The sequence below is a fragment of the Salmo salar genome, chromosome ssa02 (genome assembly GCF_905237065.1).
Source record: "Salmo salar chromosome ssa02, Ssal_v3.1, whole genome shotgun sequence".
NCBI classification, from domain to species: domain Eukaryota; kingdom Metazoa; phylum Chordata; class Actinopteri; order Salmoniformes; family Salmonidae; genus Salmo; species Salmo salar.
Window position 1 is genome coordinate 24,268,656 of NC_059443.1, and position 18,446 is coordinate 24,287,101.

At 47.0% G+C, this 18,446-nt stretch overlaps 1 protein-coding gene across 1 annotated transcript; it reads left to right on the forward strand.

Annotated features, from left to right (window-relative positions):
- Positions 1-12,859: 12,859 nt before the first annotated feature.
- On the forward strand, positions 12,860-17,274 carry apoeb (apolipoprotein Eb). Its single transcript, XM_014155590.2, has 5 exons — positions 12,860-13,021; positions 13,620-13,685; positions 14,386-14,539; positions 15,634-15,921; positions 16,026-17,274. Exons 2-5 carry the CDS (start codon positions 13,643-13,645, stop codon positions 16,366-16,368), a joined length of 828 nt encoding a protein of 275 aa, XP_014011065.1. The 5' UTR covers positions 12,860-13,021; positions 13,620-13,642; the 3' UTR covers positions 16,369-17,274.
- Positions 17,275-18,446: the final 1,172 nt, after the last annotated feature.

Sequence of the window (18,446 nt, forward strand, 5' to 3'; positions counted from 1 at the left end):
TTGATGTGAGTCATGACCAGCCTTTCAAAGCATTTCATGGCTACAGAAGTGAGTGCTACTGGGCAATAGACAGGTAGACAGGTTACCTTGGCATTCTTGGGCACAGGGACTATGGTGGACTGCTTGAAACATGTAGGTATTACATAATGGGTCAGAGAGAGGTTAAAAATGTGAGTGAAGATACTTGTCAGCTGTTCAGCGCATACTCTGAGTACACGTCCTGGTAATCCGTCTGACCCTGCGGCCTTGTCAATGTTAACCTGTTTAAAAGGTCTTACTCACATTGGCTATGGAGAGCGAGATCTCACAGTCATCCTGAACAGCTGGTGCTCTTATGCATGTTTCAGCGTTGCTTGCCTTGAAGCGGGCGTAGAAGGAATTTAGCTGGTCTGGTAAGGTCGAGTCACTGGGCAGCTCGCGGCTGGGTTTTCCTTGGTAATCCAACAACCCTAGGAACCTGTTGGAACATAAAAACCTAATTCAATGCTGTTCCCACATTAAATGTGGGAGAAAAATAACTGATGTTAGAGGCCGGTCAGATATCACAAAAGGATTGTGTGACAACAGATTGTGAGGTTGTTTGGATTCAATTACTTCAGTAATCCTCTGACTGTGTGCTGAACAGGACTGGACTTGTCATGCTGTTGAATGCCCACTTTTTCCATCTGACACACCCATACTGTGACATAGAGTATAGGAAGCATGTGGAATTCTATGCATCAAATTGAGAGACATTGTAAACATCTGATGGGTGATTTGATTTTATGTTACATATTTTTTATCCAGTCAAGTAATGTGTAAACTAAGATGGTAATTTTATTTTACATGAGTCCTCAAATTGCTTGTAGTCAGAAGAGAACACATGCACTGCAGTGGCTGTACATCTCAATATATGCTGCTAGCTATAGGTATACATATCCATTCCGACCAATCAGTGAAGAGATAGAAGTTGACTCCTGGAGGTTATCTCATAGTATCAGGCTCTGAACAAACCAATCAATTCCAGTTCGTGTTTCTTGGGAGAAGGCTTCTTGTGATAACAACACAGAGAGGAATGTCTAGTATTGACAGTAGAGGTAGCGTACCTGCAGGACCATTCTTAGTAAAGGCCATCTGTACTGCTGGAATCAGTAGTGGTGCTGATAACAAGACCAACATATGACCAGCATTGCACATATATAGACTGTCATTACCTGAGTATAACAATGACTCAACATAAGATTCCTCATTATGAAAGCTCTGTTGTTGTACCACTGGGGCATTCCAGAACCCCTTACAAGACCCAAGATGTTAACTTTCACCATACAACACCATCTCTAACCAAGCCTTAACTATGCTTAGATCTTACTATGCCAGACTAAATTCCTGAGCAGAACATATTCAGGTCAAATCTGATACCGCAAGGACATTGTTGTTGATCAGGATGTGGCCTTGATGTACTTCCATTGTATTCATCAGTTGAGTAAAGTACTTAAGTAAAAATACTTAAAAGTACTACTGTCACGAATGTCGTTGGAAGCATACTCGGACCAAAACAATAAAAAACAATAAAGAATAAACGAACACGTGAAGCTATGGAGTGCTCACAGGCAATTACACATAAACAAAACAAGATCCCACAAAACACAGTGGGAAAATGGCTGCCTAACTATGATCCCCAATCAGAGACAAAAATAAACAGCTGCCTATGATTGGGAACCCTACCAGGCCAACATAGAAATAGAATAACCTAGATTACCCACCCTAGTCACACCCCGACCTAACCAACATAGAGAATAAAAGGCTCTCTATGGTCAGAGCGTGACTGTACCCCCACCCCCAAAGGTGCGGACTCCGGCCGCAAAACCTGACTCAATAGGGGAGGGTCCAGGTGGGCATCTAGTGTTGGTGGCGGCTCCGGTGCGGGGCGAAGTACCCACTCCGCTCGCGGATCCGCCAGCATCGGTGGCAGCTCTGGTGTGGGACTTTGCCCCCGCCCAGACCAGCCGGGTAGAATGCTGCGCCCGGACTGTGCCTCGGCGCAGAGAAGGACCCCGGCCATGGAGCTTGGTTGAACGCCGCACCCGGACTGGGCACCGGCGCCGAGGAAGGCTCCGGCCATGGAGCTGTTGGCCGCCGTGCCTGGACTGGGCACCGGCGCAAAGAAAGGCTCCGGCCCTGGAGCGGGACTGGACGCCGTGCCTGGACTGGACATCGGCGCAGAGGAAGGCTCCTGCCCTGGAGCGGGACTGGACGCCGTGCCTGGATGCCGTGCCTGGACACCGTGCCTGCACTGGGCACCGGCGCAGAGGAAGGCTCCGGCCTTGGAGCTGGACTGGACGCCGTGCCTGGACTGGGCACCGGCGCAAAGAAAGGCTCCGGCCCTGGAGCGGGACTGGACGCCGTGCCTGGACTGGACATCGGCGCAGAGGAAGGCTCCTGCCCTGGAGCGGGACTGGACGCCGTGCCTGGATGCCGTGCCTGGACACCGTGCCTGCACTGGGCACCGGCGCAGAGGAAGGCTCTGGCCTTGGAGCTGGACTGGACGCCGTGCCTGGACTGGGAACCAGCGCAAAGGAGGGCTCCAGCCTGTGGACCATCGTAGGAGATTCCGGACTGTGGACCGCCACAGGCGGTTCAAGACTGTGGACCGTCGTAGGAGGGTCCGGACTGTGGACTGTCGTAGGAGGTTCCGGACTGTGGACCGTCGTAGGAGGTTCCAGACTGCGAACCGTCGCCGGAAGCTCTGGACTGTGAACCGTCACCGGAAGCTCTGGACTGTGAACCGTCGCCAGAAGCTCTGGACTGGGGTCCGTCGCTGGAAGCTCTGGACTGGGGAACCGTCGCTGGAAGCTCTGGACTGGGGACCGTTGCTGGAAGCTCTGGACTGTTGATGCGCACTGGAGGCCTAGTGCGTGGAGCCGGTACAGGTGGCACCGGACTGGTGACATGCATTTCAGGGCGAGTGCGAGGAGCAGGCACAGGACATGCCGGACTGGGGAGGTGCACTGGAGGCCTGATGCATGGGACCAGCACAGGTTGCACCGGACTGGTGACAAGCTCTTCAGGGCGAGTGCGACGAGCTGGCACAGGACGTACTGGGCTGTGGAAGCACACTGGAGACCTGGTGCGTAGGACCAGCACAAATTGTACTGGAACGATGACACACTTCCCACGGCGAGTGCGGGGAGCTGGCACAGGACGTACTGGGCTGTGAAGGCGTTCTGGAGACTTGGTGCGTAGAGCCGGCACACATGGTACTGGACAAATGATACGCACCTCAAGGCAAGTGCGGAGAGCTGGCACAGGACGTACAGGGCTGTGGAGGCGAACTGGAGACCTGGGGCATGGAGCTGGCACAGTTTTTACCAGACTGCTAGCACGCTCCTCAGGACGAGTACGGAGAGCTGACTCAGGTGGCATCAAACAGATAACACGCTCCTTAGGGCGAATGTCGTGCATCATACACCAACACAACAACTCTCTCATTTCTCTCTCCTCAAATTTCTCCATCAACTCACTGACGGTCTCTGACTCTCTCCGTTCACTCTCCTCCAATTTCTCCCTCTTCTCCCAGATTGGCTCTGGTTCGCTCCTCGGCTCTGTCGACCACCCCGAGTGCCCCCCCCCAAATAAATTTGGGCTGTCCTTTGGGCTTTCCTTGTGGCCGCGAACCCCTGCGTCGTCACTGTCCTCCCTTCTCTCCTTGCGTCTGCCACCAAGGAAGGTGATCCTGTCCTGCCAGGATTTCCTCCCGAGTACAGGATCCCTTCCCATCCAAAATCCCCTCCCAAGTCCAGGATACTCTCTCCTCCTGGGCACGCTGCTTGGTCCTGTTGTGGTGGGATCTTCTGTCACGAACGTTGTTGGAAGCATACTCGGACCAAAGCGCAGCGTGATCTGGGTTCCACGTTTATTAAAAACAATAAAAAACAATAAAGAATAAACGAACACGTGAAGCTATGGAGTGCTCACAGGCAATTACACATAAACAAAACAAGATCCCACAAAACACAGTGGGAAAATGGCTGCCTAACTATGATCCCCAATCAGAGACAAAAATAAACAGCTGCCTATGATTGGGAACCCTACCTGGCCAACATAGAAATAGAATAACCTAGATTACCCACCCTAGTCACACCCTGACCTAACCAACATAGAGAATAAAAGGCTCTCTATGGTCAGGGCGTGACAACTACTTAACCTGTTGGGTCTAGGGGGCAGCATTTGCACGTCTGGATAAAAAAAATGTACCCGATTTAATCTGGTTACTAATCCTACCCAGTAACTAGAATATGCATATACTTATTATATATGGATAGAAAACACTCTAAAGTTTCCAAAACTGTTTGAATGGTGTCTGTGAGTATAACAGAACTCATTTGGCAGGCAAAACCCTGAGACATTTTCTGACAGGAAGTGGATACCTGATGTGTTGTATTGACTTTAAACCTCTCCCATTGAAAAACACAGGGGTTTAGGAATATTTTGGCACTTCCTATTGCTTCCACTAGATGTCACCAGCCTTTACAAAGTGTTTTGAGTCTTCTGGAGGGAGATCTGACCGAACAAGAGCCATGGAACGGTGATGTCCCATTAGACACCTGGCGCGCTACTTCATGTTGGGTACCCTCGTTCCAATACGTTATAAAAGGCTATGCATTCGTCCACCTTGAATATTATTCATGTTCTGGTTAAAAAGGCCCTAATGATTTATGCTATACAACGTTTGACATGTTTGAACGAACGGAAATATATTTTTTCCCCTCGTTCATGACGAGAAGTCCGGCTGGCTTACATCATGTGCTAACAGACGGAGATTTTTGGACATAAATGATGAGCTTTTTTGAACAAAACTACATTCGTTATGGACCTGTGATACCTGGAAGTGACATCTGATGAAGAGAATCAAAGGTAATGGATTATTTACATAGTATTTTCGATTTTAGATCTCCCCAACATGACGTCTAGTCTGTATCGCAACGCGTATTTTTCTGGGCACAGTGCTCAGATTATTGCAAAGTGTGATTTCCCAGTAAGGTTATTTTTAAATCTGGCAAGTTGATTGCGTTCAAAAGATGTAAATCTATAATTCTTTAAATGACAATATAATATTTTACCAATGTTTTCTAATTTTAATTATTTAATTTCTGACGCTGACTTGACTGCCGGTTATTGGAGGGAAACGATTTCCTCAACATCAATGCCATAGTAAAACGCTGTTTTTGTATATAAATATGAACTTGATAGAACTAAAAATGCATGCATTGTCTAACATAATGTCCTAGGAGTGTCATCTGATGGAGATTGTAAAAGGTTAGTGTATCATTTTAGCTGGTTTTATGGTTTTGGTGACCCTGTCTTTGACTTGACAAAACATTACACACAACTCTTGTAAATGTACTGTCCTAACATACTCTAAATTTATGCTTTCGCCGTAAAACCTTTTTGAAATCGTAAAACGTGGTTAGATTAAGGAGATGTTTATCTTTCAAATGGTGTAACATAGTTGTATTTTTGAAAAATTTGAATTTTGACATTTATTTGGATTCAAATTTGCCGCTCTTGAAATGCACCTGCTGTTGATGGAGTGCACCACAGGTGGCACGCTAGCGTCCCACCTAGCCCCAAGAGGTTAAGTAGTTTTTGGGGGTATCTGTACTTTACTTTACTATTTATATTTTTGACAACTTTTACTTTTACTTTACACATTCCTAAAGAAAATAATGTACTTTTTACGCCATACATTTTCCCTGCCACCCAAAAGTACTCATTACATCTTGAATGCTTAGCAGGACAGGAACATGGTCCAATTCATGCACTTATCAAGAGAACATCCCTGGTCATCCCTATTGCCTCTGATATGGCAGACTCACTAAAAACACATGCTTTGTTTGTAAATGATGTTGGTGTGTGCCCCTGGCCATACGTAAATAAATAAAAACAAGAAAATGGTTCCGTTCTGGTTTGCTTAATATCAGGAATTTGAAATGATTACTGTTATGTTTCCATGTTAGATGCTGCTCTTGTATCGGTCCATGTTCGTCATCATTAAACTCACTAACTGCACTTGCTTCCTGACTACCTGCATCTATGTTACAGAATATTGCCTCGGCGAACAGGGAGACCTTCTTCACCATCACCACGATCAGCTGGCGCAACTGGGGACAGCGATGGATGAGGTCCTCCGCGTTCTTCAACGTCTAGATCTTTCCCAAGGGGTGTCACACCCAACGAGCGAAGGATCCTCTACCATGAATCGACCCAGTGACCCAGCACCCCAGCCCATTCAACAGTCTGCATAGGTCAGCGATGCCCGTTTGTCCCTTTCAGACAAATATGACGGGACTCCATCCAAATGCCATGGCTTCCTCCTCCGGTGCTCCCTCTAGTTTTCTCATCAAACGGGAGCCTCCACCACCGAGAGGTCCAAAGTTGTCACGGTTATATCCCTGTTGACCAGCGGGCGTGGGAGAGAGGAGAGGAGGAGCTGGGTTCCTATGGGAGGTTCATGGCTCTGTTCAGAGGAGTCCAATCAACCACCGGAGGGCAAAGAGGGGGGTGAGCGACCTACTCCAAATACGGCAGGAGGACCAGACTGCTGCGGAGTACGCCCTCACTTTTTGTACAGTGGCAGCATCCAGCGGATGGAATGAGCCGACGCTACGCACCTTATTCAGAAGAGGATTGCGTGAGGAAGTCCAGACAGAGCTGGCATGCTGAAACGACACCCTCTCATTGGACACACTCATTACGATGGCCATCCGTCTGGATAACCATCGCCTCTCTCCCTCCTTCGTTGACCGATCTGAGTCAGAGTCTGAACCCATAGAGGTAGGGGCCACACGCCTCCCTGCGTCTTTGCAACACCGTCGGAGACAGCTGGGGCTCTGTCCCTATTGTGGCCAGGAGGGACACAAGCTTCAACAGTGTCTGCTACGTTCTAACCCGAGAGTCAGTAGATCAGAGGGACGGTCCAGTGATCATCCATCTCCTGGGGTAGGTGTGAGTATTCCATCTTCACTCTCCGCCAAACATTTTTAGTATCAATATCACTGGCTGTCCCTCATGTTTTGTTTCCACAGCTCTGTGTGGACTCCGGTGCCACTGGGAATTTTATTGACCAGGCCCTTGCCTCCTCCCTGAACATAACATCATACCCTCTCTCAGTTTCCAGTTCAAGCGCTGGAAAACCGACCACTGGGATCTGGCACAGTCACACACATCACAGCATCACTCACCATCACTGTGGGACCCATGCACCAAGAAAGCCTCCCCTTCCACATCATCCAGGCACCTGTACACAGTCGTCCTCAGTCTCCCTGGCCGAGGATGGAGATTACGGCCTGGGCACTCGGATGCCGGAAGACCTGCTTTTCCCCTGTGGTTCCACGTCGGTTGAGAGTCCTGTAGTTGCCCTCCAGGACGACATCCCGAAGATTTACCAGGATCTCCGGGAGATTTTCTCCAAGACTCGCGCCACCTGTCTCCCTCCTCATTGCCCCTGGGACAGTGCCATCGACCTTCTAACAGACTCTGCGCCTCCATCCAGGAGGCTCTCCAACAGGGTTTCATTCCCCCATCCACCTCCCCTGCGTCAGCTGATTTCTTCTTTGTGGCCAAGAAGGAGGGGTGTCTTCGTCCATGTATTGACTACAGAGGTCTCAATTCCATCAACACCGCTAGCCTCTCCCGTTGGTGCCGGCCGCCATTGAACAGCTCCATGGGGCCCAGTTTTTTTTACCACGCTGGACCTGCGGAGTGCCTACGATTTGATCTGCATCCAGGAGGGGGATGAATGAGTCTGGGCACTACCAGTACTTGGTGATGCCTTATGGTTTAGCCAATGCTCTGTCGGTGTTCAGGGGATTCGTGAACGAGGTATTTCGGGACATGCTTGGACACCAGGTGGTTGTGGGTATATCGATAACATCCTGAACTACTCTGCCACCTTGGAGGAGTACATCGCCCACATCTGGGTAGTCCTGAGACGCCTCCTGGAAAACCATCTGTACGTAAAAGCGGTGAAGTGCCAGTTCCATGGGTTGCCATCTCCTTCTTGGGACATAGGAACAGCCCCCGGGGAGTGGTTCTAGAGGAAAGAAAGTTAGATGCGGTCAGGTCATGGCCAGTCCCAACCATCATAAAGAGACTAAAACAGTTTTTGGGGTTTGCCAACTTTTATCGCCGCTTCATCAGGAACTTCAGCTCCATCGCCTCTCCACTCTCAAAGGTAGTTGAGCGTGGAATCCGGCGGCTGAGGCCTTCCACCTGTTGAAGGGGCATTTCACCTCCGCCCCGTTGCTGAAACACCCAAACCATATGCTGCCCTTCGTGGTGGAGGTGGACGCCTCAGAAGTGAGCTTGGGGGCTGTCCTGTCACTATCAAGGTAATCCACAAAAACTCTATCCATGAGCATACTACTCTAAAACACTTTCCCCTGCAGAGAGGAACTATGACGTCGTTGATCGGGAGCTCCTGGCGGTGAAGTTGGCAGTGGAGACACTGGCTGGCGGGCACCACGGACCCGTTTCTCATGATCACCGACCATCGGAACTTGGAGTACATATGGACAGCAAGGCGGCTGAAGTGGTCCCATCATACCGCCCTCTGGAATCGTTGCCCCCGTTCTCTGAAACATAGACCTGGACATCCACCAGGCTCTGGAGAGGGAACCTGCACCAGCTACCTGTCCTCCGGAGAGCACCTACATTCCCACGGAGGTAAGGGATCGGCTTTTGACCTGGGTGCACACATCCCTTGCCGATGGACACCCACCAGCACCACTCAGTCTATCTCTGTTAAGTACTGGTGGCCCACCTTGGCGCAGGACGTCACCCACTATGTCAACTCCTGCTCCATATGAGCCCAAACCAAGTCTCCCGGAACGCTATGGGAGAAACTCCACCCCTCTCTGTGCCTCAGTGGCCTTGGACCCATCTGTTGCTAGATTTTGTTACTGATCTTCCCCTGTCTGATGGTTTCACCACTTTTATGGTTGCTGTGGACCGATTCTCCAAATCCTACCGTTTTATTGCTCTCTGGTCTCCCTACCGCTCTCCAGGTAGCTGGGGCACTGTTCCAGCAGGTCTTCTGGCAGTATGGCCTTCTGGAGGATATTGTCTCCGATTTGTGCCCCCAATTTACATCACGTGTATGGAAGGCTTTCATGGAGGAGATGGGGTGTCACAGTCAGCCTCACTTCCGGCCTCAATCTAACGGGCTTGTGAGAGGATGAACCAGGAGCTGAGTAGGTTCCTGAAGAGTCACTGGGAGTGGGCCCGACTCCTTCCTTGGGCTGAATACACTCAGAATTCATTGCAACACTCCTCTACCGGGCTGACTCCCTTCCAGTGTGTTCTGGGATATCAGCCGGCCCTGGCTCCGTGGACTCCGAGCCAGAACGAAGCTCCTGCGGTGGACGAGTGGTTCAGGCGCACAGAAGAGGTATGGAACGATGCCCATGTGAGATTCCAGCGATTCCACCACAGTGAGGCTCCTGTGTTCCATCCTGGTGATCGCTTCTGGCTCTCCACCAGAAACATCCCGCACCGCCTGCCCTGTAAAAAGCTGAGTCCCCGGTTTGTGGGACCGCTCAAGGTCCTCTGGAGGGTCAACGAGGTAACTTACAAGTTACAACTCCCCACTAACTACCAGATCTCATTATCTTCTCATGTTTCCCACCTCAGGCCGGTGTTTCCTAGTCCCCTGGCTGATGCCACCCCCCCACTCCCCATCTCAGGTGCTTGACGTTGCCGGTCTACTAACCACCGGTCTTGGCAAAACCTCATTACGCACACCTGGCAACCCTCATTACACACACCTGCGCCCCATCATGAGGCAAACCTGGACTCCATCACTAACCTGATTACTTCCCATTTATCTAGCACTCCTTTGTTATCACCATCCAAGCAATATTGTTTGTTTCCATGTTAGAAGCTTCTCTTGTTTTGTATCGTTCATGTTCCTTGTCATTAAACTCACTAACTGCACCAACCCTAAGAATATAATTTGAGGGATGCTTATATTTGTCCTGTTGTAAACAATGGTCTGTTTATAAAGTGTAATGGAATTCTTTGTTGCATATCCCAACTCCCCCTGAGATACCTGCAGGGAGTGTGGTCATGGCCAGGGTCACCATTGTACAGTGCCTCTGGAGCAATTCGGGTTAAGTGCCTTGCTCAAGGGCACAGAGAGATATTTCACCTTGTCGGCTCTGGTATTCGAATCAGTGACTTTTCGGTTACTGGCCCAAAGCTCTAACCTCGCTGTCCAACAATACATAAACTGTGACGAGACCTCACAAAAAGGAGAATTAGAGCTAAATGTGGGTGTGATTTGAACTCATATGGCTCTGGAGTCAGCACTGTATTTTTGTCATTGTCTCAGTTCCTTACAGGCTTTGAACAATAAAGCTATCTCTGTCAAATCCTTATCTTGAGAGGTATATTGAGGTTATAATATGCACATTTTCTACAGTATCTCCTTTTACCCCGGTTGAGGAAAAAAAAACATTTCCCTCATTGGACATGCCTATCCCAACTAAACTCTTTGTTGCCCCTCACGCCACTCTCTCTACCGCCCACTCATAATCCTTCCTACTGCACCCCATCTCTATCCCCAAGCCCTGACATGTCCCTGAGCACAGCAGTATCTCCCACTCCTTGTTTTGCACTGATCCCTGTTAGCCTGGGGAGTTATTGTTTTGAGGAAATAACAGATGTTAACAGTTACAGTGCCTTCAGAGAGTTTTCATAACCCTTAACTTATTCCACATTTTGTGTTCAAAATGAATGCAAAATGGATTATATTTTTCTCTCACCCATTTACACACAATACCCCATAAAGACAAAAAGTTAAAACATGTTTTAAAATTTTTGCAAATGTATTTAATTAAATACAGATATCTAATTTACATAAGTATTCCTACCCCTGATTCAATACTTTGTAGAAACACCTTTGGCAGAGATTAAAGCTGTGAGTCTTTCTGGGTAAGTCTCTAAGAGCTTTTCACCCCTGGATTGTGCAACATTTGCCCATTATTCTTTTCAAAACTCTTGAAGCTCTGTCAAATTGGTTGATTATTTTCAGGTCTGTGCTTAGCGCCATTCTGTAATTTTTTTATCCTGAAAAACTCCCCAGTCCTTAACGATTACAAGCCTACCCATAACATAATGCAGCCACGACTATGCTTGAAAATATGGAGAGTGGTACTCAGTAATGTGTTGTATTGGATTTTCCCCAAACATAACACTTTGCATTCAGGACAAAAAGTGAATTGCTTTGCCAAATGTTTTGCAGTATTACTTTAGTGCCTTGTTGCAAACATGATGCATGTTTTGGAATATTTTTATTCTGTACAGGCTTCCTTCTTTTCCCTCTGTCAATTAGGTTAGTATTGTGGAGTAACTACAAAGTAGTTGATTCATCCTCATTTTTCTCTTATCACAGCCATTAAACTGTAACTGTTTAACATCACCATTGGCCTCATGGTGAAATCCCTGAGCGGTTTCCTTCCTCTCCGGCAACTGAGTTAGGAAGGACGCCTGTATCTTTGTAGTGACTGGGTGTATTGATACACCATCCAAAGTGTAATCAATAACTTCACCATGCTCAAATGGATATTCAAAGTCTGCTTTCTTATTTTTACCCATCTACCAATAGGTGCCCTTCTTTGCGAGGCATTGGAAAACATCCCTGGTCTTTGTGGTTGAATGTGTGTTTGAAATTAACTGCTCGAATGAGGTACTTTACAGATAATTGTACGTTTGGGGTACATAGATGTGTTTAACGTCATTCTAAAGTCATGTTAAACACTATTATTGCACGCTAAGTGAGCCATGCGACTTATGTGACTTGTTAAGCACATTTTTACTCCTGAACTTATTTAGGCTTTCCATAAAAAAAGGGGTTGAATACTTACTGACTCAAGACATTTCAGTTTTCATTTTTAATTAATTTGTACACATTTTGAAAAACATTATTCCACTTTTACATTATGACAAAAAAATCTACATTTAATACATTTTATATTCAGGCTGTAACACAACAAAATGTGGAAAAGGGGTGTGAATACTTTCTGAAGGCACTGTAAATGACTGATCCTAGTTGTAAATAGTGAATGGTATTATTCATGTAATTCTGGTAGAAGATACCTGCCGGGGTGGCAGGTAGCCTAGTGGTTAGAGCATTGGGCCAGTAACTGAATGGTTTCTGGATCGAATCTCTGAGCTGACAAGGTAAAAATCTGTTGTTCTGCCCCTGAACAACAAGGCAGTTAACCCACTGTTCCCCAGGTAGGCTGCCATTGTAAATACAAATTTGTTCTTAACTGACTTGCCTAGTTAAATAAAATAAATTAAGATGTTCCATGGGTCCAATTTCATTCATGTAGACTACTTACCCAGTCTGGTCATTATGGAGACAGTGCCTTTCAAATTAATTTGATTGGTGACCATCATGGATTCAAATAGCCCAATGTAAATGAATGAAGACTGATACTGAGTGGAGGGTGTAGTCAGTTGAAATAAACTGATTGAAGACCATTGGAGCTGCCTGACAAGGATAGCCTATTTACACATTCCTGGCGCCAGCAGTAGATTATAACTGGCCAAATAATTGTTCTCTGAGACATTTAACATTGAATTGTATTGCCAATTCGGATTACATAAAATACACGTGAAAAAGCCAAAGACCAAGAAGGAAATTTATAAACAAACTGAATGAGCCACAATCACATCTAAGAGTTCTTCAAACGAGTTTCTTTGTTTCAAATAGCCTACAGGTTTTTTCATAGAAGCACAGGCTATTTTCGTTGACGTACATCATAAACTATATACTGCACAATCACCATACAGCCAACAACAACGCTGAGATGAGAACTTCGAACGCGGAGTGTCACATCGTGTGGAACGAACCATGAGCTGAGCCACACATCATCACATGCACGCGCTCTCCAGCTACAGGCGCGCGGCAGTCCCAGGACAGTATAAAAATCCCGGCGAACTGTCCCAAGAGCACGGAAAGAACTGGATTTCTTAGGTGAGTGAGGAGTGGTGACGACTAATGGGCACCATATAATCTACAAACGCGCTTTAGTCATGAGTGAAATAGCTTGTTTTTAGTAGAAATATAAAGCATCTCATAAAGTAGGCTAGATTTGATACCGAAATAGAGACTACTTATAAATTATTGCATTAGGTTAGGCTACTGTAGCCTACACATTGGCATTGAAAAGCAAGTAATTCATCTTCTGACTGTAGTGTGCAGATTAACCAGACCAAATGTATGGTAAAACTGTTAAAAATAGATTGTTTGTAGGGGAAACTACAATACCTTATTAGTTTATAGCATAGTGACTGGATTTAAAGTTTAATCTGAAACGTTTAATTGCATAGAACTAGTTTAGTTGCTATTCTAGAAGAGCTCAGTGAGTACAGTTATGGACAATTAGCGTCCATGAAAGGTTATTTTTCCTATTTGTTCTATTGGCTCAGAGTAATATTCTACTTTCTAAAAAAAAATATTCTGCCAATTCTTCCAATGTATTACCATTGTATCTTTGTATATTGTTGTATTTGTTTTCTATAGCTTTGATAGACAACCACTGTCTGACATGGGTCTATGTCTGTTTTCATAGGTGTATCTGTCTGTCAATCAATCATGAAGGCGGTGGCAATAATCCTTGCTCTGGCAGTCATCTCTGGTAAACCTGGGTTTACACGGTTCCCTTTTGACACTGTTATCAATATATACAGTGCCTTGCAAAAGTATTCATACCCCTTGAATTTCTTCACATTTTATTGTGTTACAAAGTGGGATTACAATGGATTTAATTGTAATTCATTACAATTAATGACTATAATTTTGTTATAAATGGTTTATTAATCTTTTAAAAAATGTTAGAATTGTTCTTCTACTTTGACATTACAGAGTATTTTGAGTAGATTGCTGACAAAAAAAAATGACAATGAAATACATTTTAATGCCACGTTGTAACATAATAAAATGTGAAGAAATCCAGTGCAAGGCACTGTATATACAGTATATATATTTAGTATTAGTCAACTGTATATACAGTATATATATTTAGTATTAGTCAACTGTATATACAGTATATATATTTAGTATTAGTCAACTGTATATACAGTATATATATTTAATATTAGTCAACTGTATATACAGTATATATATTTAATATTAGTCAACTGAATGTGCATGAATGCATTTACTGACTCCTTGCTGGAATCAGTCTTTTAGGATATACTCTTACAATACTGTAACGCTTGTATAATTAGGCTTCATACTGTACCAAGGCTCCACACTCATTACCAGACTGGATTTAACCCCCCTGATGGTGTATATTATGGAAACCTCACCTCAGAGCTCTCTGTGTCCCCCTGCAGGCTGCCATGCCCGCGCCGTGCGCCAGGCAGAGGCCCTCCAGAACCACTGGGAGGAGAACGTTGAGCGCTTCTGGACCTACGTGTCTGAGATCAACAGCAGAGCCGACGGACTGGTGGAGAACCTCAAGGCCTCCCAGCTCAGCAGAGAACTCGAGTGAGTGGAGCATTGTAATACTATTTCATTCTGCTTCATCGCTCTCATTATCACCTTGTGCTGTGTGACTGTCCCTGACCATGCCTCCCTGCTTTCCCCTCTCTCCCCCGTCCTCCCCCCTGTGTCCCTGACCATGCCTCCCCTCTCTCCCCTGTCCTCCCCTCTGTACCCTGTGTCCCCCTATGTCCCTGACCATGCGTCCCCTCTTTCCCCTCTCTCCCCCATCCTCCCCCCTGTACCCCTGTGTCTCCCAATTTCCCAGACGATGCCTCCCCTCTTTCCCCTCTCTCCTCCGTCCTCCCCCCTGTACCCCTATGTCCCCTTATGTCACTGGCCATGTCTCCCTCTCCTCACTTTATGACCATCTCTGACCATGCCTCCCTCTACCCACTTTATGACCATCTCTGACCATGCCTTCCTCTCCTCACTTTATGACCATCTCTGACCATGCCTTCCTCTACCCACTTTATGACCATCTCTGACCATGCCTCCCTCTACCCACTTTATGACCATCTCTGACCATGCCTCCCTCTACCCACTTTATGACCATCTCTGACCATGTCTCCCTCTACCCACTTTATGACCATCTCTGACCATGCCTTCCTCTCCTCACTTTATGACCATCTCTGACCATGCCTTCCTCTACCCACTTTATGACCATCTCTGACCATGCCTCCCTCTACCCACTTTATGACCATCTCTGACCATGCCTCCCTCTACCCACTTTATGACCATCTCTGACCATGCCTCCCTCTACCCACTTTATGACCATCTCTGACCATGCCTTCCTCTCCTCACTTTATGACCATCTCTGACCATGCCTTCCTCTACCCACTTTATGACCATCTCTGACCATGCCTCCCTCTACCCACTTTATGACCATCTCTGACCATGCCTCCCTCTACCCACTTTATGACCATCTCTGACCATGTCTCCCTCTACCCACTTTATGACCATCTCTGACCATGCCTTCCTCTCCTCACTTTATGACCATCTCTGACCATGCCTCCCTCTACCCACTTTATGACCATCTCTGACCATGCCTCCCTCTACCCACTTTATGACCATCTCTGACCATGCCTCCCTCTCCGCAGCACCCTGATCACTGACACCATGGCTGAGCTGACCGTGTACAAGGAGGACATCCAGACCAAGTTGGGCCCCTACGCCCAGGACACAGTCGCCCTGCTGGGCCAGGACCTGCAGCTTCTGACCACCAAGCTCCAGACCGACATGGTTGACGCCAAGGAGCGCAGCACACAGTACCTGGGAGAGCTCAGGACCATGATGGAGCAGAATGCTGATGATGTCCAAAACCGTGCCAACACCTACACCCGCAAACTGAAGAAACGCCTTAACAAGGACACCGAGGAGATCCGCAAGTGAGTATAGATGGCAACAGCTAATGTACTGTAACGGCTTGATTTCCAACATAAAATAATATGTCTTCCAAGTGATGCTAACCCCCTCTGCCTCTCCCACCCAGCACCGTGGCCACCTACCTGGGTGAAATCCAGTCCCGTACCTCCCAGAACATGGATCTCGTGAAGGAGCGTGTGGAGCCCTTTGTGAGTCAGGCCCACGACACCACCATCCGGAGGCTGGGCAGCTTCACTGACCTTCTGAAGAACCAGGCCCAGGACCTGAGCCAGCAGGTCTCCACCCAGGCCGAAGGCATGCGCGAGCAGCTGGAGGCCACCGCCGAGGACCTGCGCACCACCCTGGAGGGCAAGATCGATGAGCTCAGCAGCCTGATCGCCCCCTACGCCGCCAAGATCCGTGAGCAGCTCCAGACCGCCATGGACAAAGTCAAGGAGAGCACTGTCTAAATGGACCCAGGGGAGGGAGGGGTTTGGAGGACTGGTGTCCCGCCACTGCACCCCTGTTTAAGTAGGGGTGGGGTGGTGAAGCACTGTGCCACCATTCACCTAGCTACCACAGAGAGGAGGAGGGAGTTAAGTGTTACTGATGCTGTGTTGGCACTGTGTGTTTTGGTTGAGGGGGGTTGATAGAGAGAGAGGGGTGAGGATGATAGAGCTTTGAAGGGGTCTTGAGCAGACAAACACAGTCCTTTATGTCTGTTCAGGCCTGTTCAAACACACAAGAGGTCATTGTTTTTAACTTGCTTTGCTTGTCTTCCTCGTTATAAGTGCTCTAGATGTCTCCTCCAAATTGTTCTACTAATCTGCATCAGGTTTCTAAGGCTGCTATATGGGATACAAGGGGGGTTGAAACAGTATCTAACAATCGTGAGCCAAATTGTCTCTGGCCCATTCCAGCGCTGTCCCTGTCCTTCATTTCAATAACTGCACTGAATTAAGACTGGGCTTATCTCCAGTACTAGCATCAGTCTGTCCAGAACCAAAGGAGCAGAACCACTCCATGCCTTGCTTGTCTATGATGCTGTATCTACACCTGCTCTGTAGGCTCTGTATTTGTTGTGATTCATATAGAAGTGTATTTACTATGACTGTATTATGATGCGAATATGACAATGAAACTTAAAGGTATACTTCACAGGGTCCATATACTACCTGTCTGTAATTTTTCAGTTTGGCCAGAGTGTCTCTGCCACTTCACAATGTAACACGCCCTGCTGCTCACTATAGTACACTGTTGGTCTGGCTGACTGGCTGACTGGCTGTCTGGCTGACTGGCTGTCTGGCTGACTGGCTGTCTGGCTGACTGCAGTGTGCTACCCAGCGCTGCGTAAATAAAATATGCTTGTTGCTCAATTGTCAGTGTGTTCTTTTCTTGTCAAACCTTTATCAACTTTTTTCAACTTTGACATTTCTTTATTTTTTAGTTACAATGACAAATGAGGTAGTTAATATAGCTGAATAGACGGATCTTCATCTTACAATTTTTGGTTGATGAACACACAAAACAAATCATTTATAAATTCCCTCTATCATGCACCATGTTCTGATAATAATGATAAGCTGAACCAGGTTAGTTACAGCTGGGGTTGGAGAGAAAACCTACAGGAGGGTAGCTCTCTGGGAACAGGGTTGGAGAGAAAACCTACAGGAGGATAACTCTCTGGAACAGGGTTGGAGAGAAAACCTACAGGAGGGTAGCTCTCTGGGAACAGGGTTGGAGTGAAAACCTACAGGAGGATAACTCTCTGGAACAGGGTTGGAGTGAAAACCTACAGGAGGGTAGCTCTCTGGGAACAGGGTTGGAGTGAAAACCTACAGGAGGGTAGCTCTCTGGGAACAGGGTTGGAGTGAAAACCTAAAGGAGGGTAGCTCTCTGGGAATAGGGTTGGAGTGAAAACCTACAGGAGGGTAGCTCTCTGGGAACAGGGTTGGAGTGAAAACCTACAGGAGGGTAGCTCTCTGGGAACAGGGTTGGAGTGAAAACCTACAGGAGGGTAGCTCTCTGGGAACAGGGTTGGAGTGAAAACCTAAAGGAGGGTAGCTCTCTGGGAACAGGGTTGGAGTGAAAACCTACAGGAGGGTAGGTCTCTGGGAATAGGGTTGGAGTGAAAACCTACAGGAGGGTAGCTCTCTGGGAATAGGGTTGGAGACCCCTGACGTACAATAATTCAGTGTTGGTCTATATAAACCACAATGTAAGTTGAATTGAGATCTACATTAGGTTATAATGTCACGTAACATCACTTCTGGAGGCTCCAGAAATAGGTTGGACAGAATGTCTTCTTTTCTTTCATCTTTTCCCATCCCCAGATCCCATGTCTTTGACCCCGAAACACCAACCCTAAACCCTCTGTAGGCAGTTCTCTACTACCTGTACACTCATTAACACACACATGTTCCTTATAATACACTTTCTTCAGGCTGCTGTTACATACATTTATAGGGATAACTTATACAAGGGAAATGTCTGATGATTTTCAGTAAGGCCTTTTTTCAGGGTACCTATCCTTCTCCCTAACCCACAT

Coding starts and splice junctions, on each gene's coding strand:
- apoeb (XM_014155590.2), top strand. CDS start 13,643: ATGAAGGCGGTGGCAATAATCCTTGCTCTGGCAGTCATCTCTG. Junction 13,686..14,385: donor TGCTCTGGCAGTCATCTCTG/GTAAACCTGGGT, acceptor GTCCCCCTGCAG/GCTGCCATGCCCGCGCCGTG. Junction 14,540..15,633: donor CAGCTCAGCAGAGAACTCGA/GTGAGTGGAGCA, acceptor CCCTCTCCGCAG/CACCCTGATCACTGACACCA.